The sequence below is a fragment of the Pogona vitticeps genome, chromosome 1 (assembly GCF_051106095.1).
Source record: "Pogona vitticeps strain Pit_001003342236 chromosome 1, PviZW2.1, whole genome shotgun sequence".
NCBI classification, from domain to species: Eukaryota; Metazoa; Chordata; class Lepidosauria; order Squamata; family Agamidae; genus Pogona; species Pogona vitticeps.
Genome location: NC_135783.1, coordinates 355,223,684 through 355,236,821, shown reverse-complemented (window position 1 = coordinate 355,236,821; position 13,138 = coordinate 355,223,684). Strand labels below are relative to the sequence as shown.

General features: G+C 47.7%; 1 protein-coding gene across 2 annotated transcripts in view; it reads right to left on the bottom strand.

Annotated features, from left to right (window-relative positions):
• Positions 1-13,138, bottom strand: part of MDGA2 (MAM domain containing glycosylphosphatidylinositol anchor 2) — a 504,154-nt gene that overhangs the window by 25,620 nt on the left and 465,396 nt on the right. For both annotated transcript variants that reach the window (XM_072986938.2, XM_072986939.2), the window contains exons 11-13: positions 8,973-9,150; positions 4,253-4,273; positions 2,237-2,392 (exon numbers count right to left, since the gene is read on the bottom strand). In XM_072986938.2, coding sequence (XP_072843039.2) covers positions 2,237-2,392; positions 4,253-4,273; positions 8,973-9,150 — 355 coding nt within the window. The remainder of the gene's footprint in view (positions 1-2,236; positions 2,393-4,252; positions 4,274-8,972; positions 9,151-13,138) is intronic.

Below are 13,138 nucleotides of genomic sequence, written 5' to 3'. Positions count from 1 at the left end.
CAAAAAGCGAATGTAGACTGAGTCCTATAAAGCTGCCTTCCATTAGTGCCCTGAGATGTTCAAATGGGTTTTAAATTTGTATATTTTTATTTAACTGTAGTTTTAGCTAATGATGATGTTTATTGTAATCTTAATACTGTCCGCCCATTGTAAGCTGTGCACCCTGATTTCCAAAGTTTGAGTGCCCTAATTCCTCTCCATGGGCTCAGCAGCCACAGACCATGGGAGGTCCAGAGTTTCGTTGGTCCTTGAACCCTTCCCTCAACCCAGAAGTAGCTCAGAATGGAGAAACCTGCATCACCACCTCAACCACTACATGGAAAATAAATAAATAAATGATAAGTAATAGGTTTTTCCTGTAGTGATATATGGAAGTGAGAGCTGGAGCATACAAAAGGCTGACAAGTGAGAGCTGGAGCATAAAAAAGGCTGACCACCAAAGAATTGATGCTTTTAAATTGTGGTGCTGGAGGAGACTCTTGAGAGTCCCCTGGACTGCAAGGAGAACAAACTTATCAATTCTAAAGGAAATCAACCCTGAGTGCTCACTGGAAGGACAGATCCTGAAGCTGAGGCTCCAATACTTTGGCCATCTGATGAGAAGAGAAGACTCCCTGGAAAAGACTCTGATGTTGGGAAAGTGTGAAGGCAAGAGGAGAAGGGGACGACAGAGGACGAGACGGTTGTCACTGAAGCGACCAACATGAATTTGACCCAACTCCGGGAAGCAGTGGAAGACAGGAGGGCCTGGCGTGCTCTGGTCCATGGGGTCACCAAGAGTCGGACACGACTAAACGACTAAACAACAACAACAATGCAAAGGAAGTCTATCTTTCCAACTAATCCCGTGGACTGGGAAGAGAGATACTCCCAGGTCAAATTGTGTCTCGCCTTCCAACTTAGTCATTTTGGGTAAGCAATTATCGTCTCCATCCCAGCCATGCACTGGAATACAACAAGTATTAATCTGAAAGCAGTATTTTGAACTCTCTGGTTTTTGAACTCTCCACGTTGCTGTAGTCACCCCCACCCCCACTTCCCATCACAGTAGTTTTGAAGCTTGTCCAAAAAGAGGACCTGGTATTTCTTCAGTATTCTCTCTGAAAGGAACCGATCATTTAAAAAGAGATTTCTATATATCAAGTTCTCAATCTTCAGCCAAAACAGCAACAAGCAGTATTTTCACAGACCGACATGGGTTTGAACGGGTTACCTCATTCATGTTTCGCATAAAATGTCACAATTCACAAAAGTGCACAAATTGCCCGAAATGAGGTGGAGAAGCACCGGATGGGTTGCTTGTTTCCTTTCTAACTGCTCATCACTTTCTCTCTGTGTGTGCATGTATGTGCATGCAGACATCCTTTCCTTGGTCTCAAAGGAAAGGGATGCAACAGGCATTTTGCTCAAATTACAAGCAGGTCCAGACGGAGGGGTGGGGGAAAGCTCTTTGTCTCATGCTCAGCTGCCAGTAAATCTCTTGCAGCATTTTAAAAACTTCTCACTGTTCTCTTCAGTTAGGTTTAGACAACCTTAACTGAAGAGAACGAAGCATTTGGGATGTTTTCTTCCCATCCGGGCTGGTGTGAGGTAATCTGATCAGATTCGAGGTTTTGGCGATCACCTACAAAGCCCTTCATGGTTTGAGATCACATCAGAGTTCTTAGTTTGTTTGCTGCTTATTTGTTTTATTTAATTCACGCTTCTTGTGTTTTTATCTCATTGAAAACCACCCGGAGTAATGAACTACAGGGGCCTCCTATTGGGGCACTTAGGGACGTATATGAATGAATGAATGAATGAATGAATGAATGAATGAATGAATGATCCTTAGCTCATAGTGCGGCCCCAAGTGAAAAGCAGGTACAGTGCTGCCTTGCATTACAACGTTAATTCTTTCCAGCAAAATCGCTGTAGAACGAAAACATCGTAATGCGAAAATAAAAAGCCCATTGAAACGCACTGAAACCCCTTCAATGCGTTCCAATGGGCTGGAAACTCACCGTCCAGCAAAGATCCTCCATAGGGCGGCTATTTTCGGTGCCTGTGCAGCGAGGAATCCGTCCCAGAAAACAGCGGGGAGCCATTTTATTTACCTGGTGGCCATTTGGAAACTGCCGATCAGCTGTTCTAAAATCGTCGTTTTGCGAAGAATCAGTTCCCGAAGCAGGGAACCGATCATTGCAAAGCGAAAAGCCCCTATTCAGACCATCGTTTTGCGATCACATTTTTTTACCTTCTTTTGAGCCAGACCGGTCAGCACTGGGGCCTGTGTTGGGGGTGTACTTTGTGTCTCGGAGGACTATGTTCTGTCTTGTCCAGTCGAAATTATCCTTCTGATCTTGGGAGAATAAGCAAATGTTGTTGTCTTCAAAGCCACAGTGGAATTCTCCTGCCAACAGATTGAAGCCACATTCACATGAATAATGATTTCGCACACAAACCTGGAATAAAACAAACAAACATCTGTGGCTTCTCTTCTCCCCCAGCATGCGCTCAGAACAAATCGGTTGCCCATCACGACTCCTTGCCTTGGGTCAGACTCTAGAGGTTGCACAACCAACCCAAGTCAAATCAGGTCGATTCAGAACAAATAAGAGCAATTCCACACTGGATGGTTCTGGAATGGGCCTGAAATGTCTTTGGTCCGGAGCAAAGCGACCCAGTTCACAAAGATGAACACAGAATTGCAGTAAAAGAAAACCAGCCAGCAGGTCTTCGAAATCTGGTAAACCCTCACCGGCAGCGGAAGGAGAAATGCAACGAGGCTTGGTCTGCTGACATTTTTTTTTCCAGCCTGCAACAAGAGCCTCACAAGGTAGAGGTCTGCAGGTTTGTGTTTCAGGACTAGGAGTCCCAAAATCCCCCAGGCAGCTAGGGGATTCTGGAAGCTGTCGTCTGAACCCACACGTCGGCACACCTCTGCTCAGAATAGGGGGGCATCAGAGGGCAAAGGGGCCCAATCCCCTTTTATAAAAGTCGAATCAATCAATCAATCAAACATGTCTTTTGCCTGGTTCTCTGTTATCAGCAGAAACATGGCCACGGAAGTCCTTTCCCGCAGTGACTCTGATCTCTTTTCCTTTCCCCGCCTATCAATATCCACGCTTCAATCCACCTGCCTGGGTCCTGTCCCAAGGCAGGTTTTCTTTCTAGTAGTTCTTCATTTATTTGTTTTATTTTTAGTGCCACATTTCCTATAGCGCAGGGGGGTCCCGAGGCAGCTCACAAATCGATGTGACAGCCACGCGGATGAAAATACAATCTGCTGCACCATTGGAAAAAAAAACTATTAAACAGTGTAGTAAAAGTAAAAAGACTAATCATTTCCAAACATTTTTAAACCCCTTTAGAAACACCCCCCTAAAAACAACAGTTTCCAGCATTTGGTCCTCCTTTTGTCCCACTGAATAGCTAAAATCCTGCCTAAAAGGGAATGTCTCGGGCAGTTCAGTTCCCAAAGCAAGGCATCCCAGCCCCTCGGAGAGCGGTCACCAAGAAGAACCTCCTTCGGGTTCCCAGCGAATGCGCTCGTGAAGACGGCGAACTGCGAGAAGGAGCTTCCGTGAAGGACTTCAGCCTTTGGCGCCATTGCCGGTCACCTCAGAGGGTTAGTGGCCATTTGTAGACCACCAGAAAACCAGTGGTTTGTGACGGTTTGTGGTTAGCCACGTACCACGGACTGCCTCCAAACCCCTGGAAAAAACGAACTGGCTTGCATTCATTTTTCGAGTTTGTGCCTGGGAGGAAGGGAACCCACCCCCTTCGCGCCACCCCTGTCGCTTTGCTACCCAGTCCTGCTTCCTCCTTTTCCTTCTGCGCCACCACCCTCTTCAGAGCTGATGGCCTGGCTTCCACGTTCCAGGAGCCGAGTTCACTTTTCTCCGTGCATTCACACGCCTACGTTAAGTCTCCGAAGAGGGCGAGGGGACATGAGGAAGAGGAGGAGGAGGAAGGCCAGGTAGGGAGGAGACATGGGGGTGGCGGGAAGGGAGCGGGAAGGAGTCCCGTTTTGCCAAAGCAAAAACGAAGGGCCAAGAGGAAGAAAATTCAGCATTTTTGTTTCATTTCGGCAGAACCGAACCACAAACCAGTCCGATTCGTGGTTTTTCCGGTTCGTCGTTCAGTTTCTTGCCCATCTCCAATAATTTTATGAGAGAGCAGTATTTCTCTTCATCCCCCCCATCCCAGTTTTGGCCCTGCTTCTGATACGTCCTACGAAAAGAAGAAACGACGTATTTCGAATACTTACGTAAGTGAGGATTCATCGGGGCTACAAAAGGAAGGCAGAAGAGAATGCAGAATTACTTAACAGTTCTGTACAGTGTGATGGATATGTGTGAGGGGGTTTGCCACCTGTGCCCTGGGCGGGCCGTCCGCCCTTCCCCTGCAGCTCGGGGGGGGGGGAGCCGTGCCGAAACCTTGGCTCTCGGGCCCCTGGCAGCCACGGAGGAAGGGAGGGCAGGCATCGGCGGACAGGAGGCACCTGCAGACGATGGAGGAGGCATTGGGTGGCATAGAGAAAGGAGAAGGAATGGCCAGGTGGTAGGGCAAGGGGATCTCAACAGCCCAGCCCCGATGCTCTTACTGGGTCCTCGGTTACGCACTGTCAAGTTGCACTGGACTTAAGGTAAAGGTTTCCCCTTGACATTGAGTCCAGTCGTGTCCGACTCTAGGGGGCCGTAGAGCCAGCGTTTGTCCAGAGACAGTTTCTGTGGTCACGGAATGCTGTGACCTTCCCACCAAGGTGGTCCCTATTTGTCGACTCACAATTTTTGCATGCTTTCAAACGGCTAGGTTGGCAGGAGCTGGGACAAGCGACGGGAGCTCACTCCGTCACCTGGATTCGATCTTGTGACAGCCGGTCTTCTGACCTTGCAGCACAGAGGTTTCTGTGGTTTAACCTGCAGCACCACCACGTCCCATGCACTGGACTTAAACAGCGACCCAAATGCAGATTTTAAAGTGGGGGAGACATTTAAGGTTTTACAAGGTCAACCCTTCTCCTGTGAGTTTTCAAGGCTGAGCAGTATTTTGAACCCGGAGCTCCTGACTACTGGCCCAGATATCTGTCCACTGCATCACACTGGGTTCTGTTTGTTGAAGAACTCCTGATCAATTTAAAATGTTCTGTACTTGAAAATCTTCTGCACAGTATTCTTCATTCCCCCCCGACTGTCTTTGTGGATAGAAGCGATCACATTTCCATTCAACCCACGAGCCTCACACTTAAGTCCAAATTTAACTTACCTACAGCTGTTTTGAAAGAACTCTTTGATTTGACTGCCTTTGCTGTTTTGAACGCTCCTTTATCTAAGGAGAATAATCAGTGTTTCGCTTCCTGGGTAATTTTCCATGAGAAAAATGGAGTCAGTTGTTCAAGATCGGCTTCCCTGTGTTTGCTAACACAATTACTTTGTGATTGCTGAGAAATTTTCTTTCTTTCTTTCTTTCTTTCTTTCTTTCTTTCTTTCTTTCTTTCTTTCTTTCTTTCTTTCTTTCTTCCTTCCTTCCTTCCTTCCTTCCTTCCTTCCTTCCTTCCTTCCTTTTTTCTTTTCTTCCTTCCTTCCTTCCTTCCTTCCTTCCTTCCTTCCTTCCTTCCTTCCTTCCTTCCTTCCTTCCTTCCTTCCTCTCACTCTCCCTCCTTCCCTTTTTCTTTTCCTCCCTCCCTGCCTCCCTCCCTCCCTTCCTTTTCTTTTTCTTCCTTCCCTCCCTCCTCTATCCTTCTTTGCCTGCCTCTTTGTTCCTTTTCCTTCCTTCCTTCTTCCTTCCTTCCTCTCTCTCTCTCTCTCCCTCCCTCCCTCCCTTTCTTTCTTTCTTTCTTTCTTTCTTTCTTTCTTTCTTTCTTTCTTTCTTTCTTTCTTTCTTTCTTTCTTTCTTTCTTTCTTTTTTCAACTTTCTTCTGTCTCCAAAGGAACTGAAATTGTAGAGAACCGCATCAAGCGAGTCTTGCTTGGTCACCAAACTTTTATAGAGATGCTACCGAGTAGACATGGTCTAGAGGGGTGGGGTAAAAATCAAATAAATAAATAAATAATAAATACTTAATGGTCAACCATGAATGCTATGATATTCCTACAGAAAACTGGCCAGAGGGGGACCTCACACGTGTGCCCGAGCACCTACGGACTGTTGGAACTACGAAGGAGCAGAAATGAATGAAGTATTCTGTAAAACAACAGATTCCCCAAAAGCTTGCCTGGATCTACACCCTCAGCAGAGGCAAATGGGTGGGGCTTGGAAGAGAGGCACCATCACCTCCCAGGGAGGTGCGCAGCAAAAATGGGGGAGAGCACCAGCTTGCAGGGATCCTTTGGATCACCCTTGCTGAAAAGATTGAAGAAGCAAAAGGTGGTGAGGAAGTAAGTCACATCAGCCATGATGGGAAAGTGATGAGCGGATGCAAGAACTGAACCTCCAGTTGAGGTTGGCGGGATCCAGGAAATGTCTGTCAGGAGATCGTCCTCTCCCCACATAGTGGCTTCAGGCCCCAGTGAGGGAAAGCCATCGGGGGGGGGGGGAGAAGAGGGAGCCCGCTCCAAAGTGTGCCAAAGCCAGGAAGATTGAGGCTACTCAAGTCCCCTGGGATAAAGGAGGGAAGAAAAAACCCCATATCTGCTGGAGTCAGTCAAGAGAAAAAGAATTAGTCTGTTGGAAGCAGGGAGTCGGCGGTGACCTGTTGCTGCAAGCAGTCATGTTTGTTCTCAGTTTGCTTTTACCTGTCCAGAAGTGTAAGTAAATGAAATGGTTTTGTTTATTTATTTTTATCCTAAGAATGTCTCACACTGAATTATTGAGACTGTAGGTGCTAGTTGGTGAAAAAAAGGGGGGAGGGTTTGACTAATCTGGGGAAATGGAAGCTAATTCTGCTCTGGGGAACCCTGTACTTCCGCTGCACCGCTAGAAGAATTTAACCAAAATCCAAAACACTGCCACCGATTCTCCAGGACCACTGAAGTGTTAGCAAAGCGAGGCAGCGCTGTAGCAAAGACAGACTCGGCAAGCAGAAGACTCGGCTAGCAGAAGACTCGGCTAGCAGTCTGGATCACTAGGACCAGTCAAGAAATAATGGAAGTTTGGGGTCCAGGGAGGGGAACCTTGGGCCCTGGTATATTGCGGCCAGGTGCTCTGGCCATGAGCTGCTGAAGGTTCGAAGATGGAGAGCCCACCCTGGGAGGTGATGATGCAAGGACTGCCCATCCATGTTGATCATCCTGGACTGGAGCGTCTAAGAAGGAGACACGGCCGGTGGCTCTACTTCCTCTGCCACTTTCTGGAGGTCTTGGACTGGAGCTCCTGTCCCCTCTGACATTTGGCCACAGGGCTGGCGATGAAGAGGAGACCGGTACTCTGAAACGCCTGGAGGAAGGACCAGGTGGTCCACCCCCCAGCAGTAAAGCTCTCCCAACCTATTTGGCTGGACCAAGGGTCCTTCTCAGGCCGAGGTCCGGCTGCCCTTCAGAGGACACTGATGCCCGTCCTGGTCACAGGGAGCTGGCTGGCCGTCATCATGATTAAAAGTAACTTTTCCTTCCCAGCTTTCAGGTCTGTGGAAGTACCGGCAAATGCACCACGTTGTCCTCTAGCAGCCCCTGGGCTGGCATCGCCTTCGTATCACAGTGTTTTCAGCTGAGCTTCAGCCTGAAGGATCCACCAGAGGAAAAATAACGAGCAAGAGTTCCTCTATGCGGAGATGGGGCGCCAGAGTGAAAGAAAACGGCAATGCTCTGATTAAGCTTAGCAAGAGACACTCAAAGGCCTGTCTGCACAGACATCTTGACAACGAGCAGGAGGCTTAATTAACGAGAGTGTCTGCCAACATATGTCTTGTGTCTAGGCTGCTGTATGAGCCATGGCGGTGTAGTACAGGGCTGGGATTCAGGTGATCCGGGTTCAAATCCTTGCTCAGGCACAGAAACGCACTCCAGCTGGAACTGGTAGCAAACCACTCCTTAAAGATCTCTCCTCCCTTAGAAACCTTGATAGGGTCACCATAAATGTGATGCAGCTTGATGGCAAAGAACATATAGGCTTGTTCTTTTAGGTTTTTCAGGTTGTTTGGTCCTGTTCTGGAAGTTTTTCTTCCTAACATTTTGCTAATCTCTGTGGCCGGTGTCTTCAGAGGACAGAAGTCCTAACTTGGTCCGTGTTCTGGTGTAGTGTGTGGGATAGCTGAGTATTTGTAGCCATAGGATCAGCTTTTTGTCCTTTTCAGGTGGTTGGGTGATTATGGTGATCAGGATGAGTCGAACTCTACCAAGCCAGTAGGAGGGGTGATCACTGCACACAAAAGACTAGCTATTGATACTCATCAATCACAGTGACAGATCATCTCCCCCCTTATCACAACAATACACCCACAACAAAAAACATTCTGATCACCATAATCACCCAATCTCCTGAAAAAGACAAAAAGCTGATCTCACAGCTACAAATACTCAACTATCCCACACACTACACCAGAACACAGACCGAATTAGAACTCCTGTCCTCTGAAGATGCCAGTCACAGAGACGGGCAAAACATTAGGAAGAAAAACCTCCAGAACACGGCCAAACAGCCCGAAAAACCCACAACAACCATTGGATCCCAGCCGAGAAAGCTTTCATGAAAACATACAAGCTGTTATGATTTGTCTTTGGCAAGACAACAGAGCAATCTCTTTGGAAAGTGCTACAGAAGAAACGTGGAACTCCAAGATGATGATCCATGAGCCACTTGAGGGCCGCCATCCCTATGTGTCTACTCAGACGTAACCTGCCTTTCTTCCCCTCCCGCTTCTTTCAGAAGGGGTCTTTCATAGGACTGAACCCAACAGCACTCATTTGTTTCCAGCCCACTTGCTCAGCTCTTGCAAACCGAAGTCTGTGGCTTCCTTTTTGGAAACCCATCCACCTCATTCTTATTCAAGGAGACTTTCTACACACACACACACACATACACACACACCCTCAGACGCCTCATCTCCTTACCGCTGTATTTGATGACGCGGATGGTTGAATCCCCGTCACCGAATATGGTGACCGGCGTCAGGCGGACCTCATATGCCTCTGGCTTGATCAGTTCTGTCAAGTTGTAGGTGATTAATTCTCCCTTCTGGATCTTCCCGTTCACCGCGATTTCCTGCTCCCACCAGCGCTGCTGTCCAGCCTAGAAGTGGAAAGAGGGGGACTGAGGTTGTAACACAAGGTAAACCATGGTGCAAATCTGGAAGAAACACACCGACCCCACCCACCCCCGGGAGCAAGGGAGGGATGGCTGCTCCTTGTGGATCTCAGCAGGACGCACCTGAGCAACGAGAAGAGGAGGCACAAGATTGCCCTCGCATCATTTACTCAAGCCCATCAGCAGCATAAAGTCAACCAATCAACTCAAATAACAGGAGCGCTCAAGAGGTCTCCCTTCAGGACCTCCACGACGTTTCGGTCCTCTTCCGGTTTCCAAAATGAGAAGACCTCAGAAGGCCACCCTTAGCTTTGCAAAAAAAAGGGGGGGGAGGGCATAAAACAGGGCTGGGAAGTGGAGACCCAGCTGGATGCCTCTGAGGCCTCTGGTGACCTGGAGGGTCATTCTTAGACACTTTCGTTTTTTAACTGGAGTATTGAGTAGTACACAGAGGGCTCAGAGTTCACACCCCACATGCATTTAGCAAACCAAATGCAGCCCAGCAGCTACACTTTGCCAACACTTGGGCTAAACAGAGGCACAATTGAACCCATTTATTTACAAGCTGGACATGAAATTCTATTTCAAATACTGAAATACTGGACAACACCAGCAATCATTACATCAGACTGCACAGGGAAGCTATTGAAATCCACAAGCACCAGCAGAACTTCAACAAAAAAAGAGGAAAGTTTGAAACTCAACAAAATTTGAGCAGCGTGCAAAAGGTCAACGAACTCTACCCAGCCACAAGGACCGGGGATCACTGCACCCATCAATCACAGTGACAGATAATCTCTCCTCCTTATCACAATAATGCATCCACAACAAGACACACTAATCACCCATCTCCTGAAAAGGACAAAAGCCTATCTCAGAGCCATAAATACTCCACTCCCAAGCCAACTACACCAGAGCACAGAGTGCTGTCCTCTGAAGATGCCGGCCACAGAGACTGGCGAAACGTTAGGAAGAACAACCTTCAGAACACGGCCAAAGAGCCCGAAAAACCCACAACAACTATTATTTGTTTGTTTGTTTTATTAATATGCTTTCTTTCTCCCAGGAAGGGGACCCTAAAGGTGGCTCATACTATTAAAAGGTATAGGATTGAAAACAAAAGTTAAACATTAAAAAAAACACAATAAAATGAGAAGCTAATTAAAAAAATACAGTTGAATAATTAAGAGCAAGTAAACACTGAAAACTATCTTTAAGAAGGCATTGGGGGGGGGGAGGTTTCAGTTGTGATGGTTAAAAGACTGCCTGAAGAGAGAGGTCTCCAGCTGTGGGTAGAAGGATACAAGGGAGGGGGGTCAGCCTCCCATCTCCTGGGGGGGGGGCTGCCACCGAGAAGGCCTGGTCTCTCGTGTCCCCATCAATTGTGTCTGCAATGGCTGTGGGGCCAAGAGAAGGGGCTCCTCGGAGGATCTTAAATGCCAAGAAGGCTCATATGGGGAGATGTGGTCCTTCAGATAGCCTGGACCACCGCATTACAGGCCTTTCTAGGTCACAACAAGCACTTTTGAATCGGGCAGGGAGCCCCACTGGGTCCCTCCCAGGGGATTCGGAACGGTGGGGCTGAAACTCAATTAAAAGATGAACTTTAAATAAAATACACAAGTCCCTGCCAGAGCCTATTAGGAGCCACAGCCTCCTGGGAACAACGTTAATGAGAGCGGCACAAAAATAAATTCTCCAACACCATTTTCGTTCCCTTTCCAGTTTTATTAATTAAAGCGGATGGTCCCTTCCTCCCACACGCCTGCCCCCACACACGGTGCCTGCCATTTTCCTAAAGAAAAGAAAAGGGGTCAACGATCCGCTTTAGGGCTGAGTCTTCCCCGGTGACTGGATTTCCCCCCAACCTGCAATATTCTTCCCGCCGCTTGTCTCATGGAGGAGGCGAGAAAGCTTGATTCGGTCTACCGACATTTGTTTTAGCGCTGCTAGAAAGGAAGGAGGGGCAAAACACCCCACGTTTATAGTTCTTCTCACGGGTACCCGTCTGAAGCAGTAATGGGCGGTAATGAAAAGTTCTTTTTGACTTATCAGCTGTGGCATGAACAGTGGCATAATTCCTTGTTGCAACTGCCCAGAACAGAAGAACTGGACATATTTATGAAAAGCCAGCCAGCAAGGAAACAAAAAACCCCACTGAGTATGCCTTTTCCCCATGAATTTTAGTTTGCAACCCCACTCTGGTCCGGAAGTCCCTAAGGACACCAGTCCATGCACTTGTAATCTTGAGGATAGACTGTTGCAACTCTCTCTACGTGGAGCAGCCCTTGACGGCAGTTCAGACGCTGCAGCAAGAGGAAAATGTAGCTGCCGGGCACATCACAATCTGACCATAGACCACCCGTCCCGGCACATCTGCAAGGGCTGCCTGTCTGTTTCCGGGCCACGTTCAAGGTGCTTCTGCAAACCTTGAAAGCCCTCAACGGTTTAGGACCTTGTTCGTACCGGTCTGAGCGCAGCTCCCTCGAAACGTCTGCCTGTCCTGCTCGCACCTCATCGACAGGTGGCGACCCCGAGGGAGGCCCGGACATTGGCCCCCCCGAAACCAGGCCTTCTCTGTGGCGGCCCCACGGCTCTGGAATTCCCTCCCCTCTCAGGTGCAATGAGCCACGTCCCTCCTTGATCTTAGGAGACAGATTAAATCCTGCCTGTTTTCACCCGACTTTTATGGCCTCATAACATGGCGTCAAGTAAATGTTTTTGTCTTTTTTCTAGTAGGCCTCTGAAATTGCTGTTGTCTGCTGCCCTGGATCACCATATTTTGTATTTACTATGCATAATTTTTTTTTCTTAGAGTCGTTAAGTATTAGAGATTCTAAATTTAGAGGTTTTTTTTTTCCTGTTATGTTACTTGTTCACCATCCAGAACAGTGGCCTGTTAAAAAAACAAAAAAACCAAATGTGGTCCATAGGCTGCATGCACATCCAAAGGGCCGCTTAGCACCCTCCCACACACACACACACACACTTGCATACCACTGCACCACCACATTTTAAGGTGTGTGTGTGTGTGGGGGGGCTCAGAATGACCTCTTGGGGCCTTTAGCAGCATGGACACACTTTTACCATCTTCTGAAGGCCACATCATTCCTTGATGTTCCCATGTCACCACTTTTACATTTTTAATTAAATTAAATTAAATTAATTAATTGCCACTAGTATAGTTGTTTCAGCTACGAATCCATTTTTCACTTAACAAAAAACCCACCGTAGCCACCTTGACCGTAAGCAATGCATTCTTTTAAATAAAAGTTAATAAAAAAATCAGATTGAATCCAACATTGATCACTTGGGGGCCATACCCGTCCCTTTAACCCTCACCCTCTTGGACGTGCAACCTTCGGCGTGCTGGAAACGCTGAGAGAGCGCGCCTCTGCCCCTTCCCGTTTTGGTCCCAGGAATACCAGAAGAAGCCAAAACACGCGGTAGAGCTTGTAAACTCGATCAACAAGTATAAAAGGCTCCTTCCGAACAAACTGCCAGGTGGACATTTCCAGTGACATAAAGTGACTCAGAAGGGACTTGATTACTTAACAAGAGATAATATTCTTCGCAGCTGTCATGCAGAGATCAAACGGCAATGTTTATTTTTAAAGCTCGAACAAGATCGTAAAAAGCAAAGTGTGCTGAATATATAGCGCCACCCTCTAGAACTTAAAGCACTCTCTGGGCACTTTGAGATTTAATGATACAGGATGAAGGCTAAACATGACTCTCCCCCCAATCGAGCTGGGTACTCATTTTGCCAGCCTTGGAAGGATAGAAATGTGGAGTGAACCTTCGTCTGCCTATGTCAGCCCGCCGGGATTGAACGAATGGCGGTCGCGAGCAGAGTCTTCACTGCAGTACTGCAGTTTAACCGCAGCACCACACAGGAGGAAGTCAGACTCCAATCAGGGTTTGCCTAAGGTTTGTTTAATTTGTCACAGCTAGTCTTGATTGTAGCTCACCT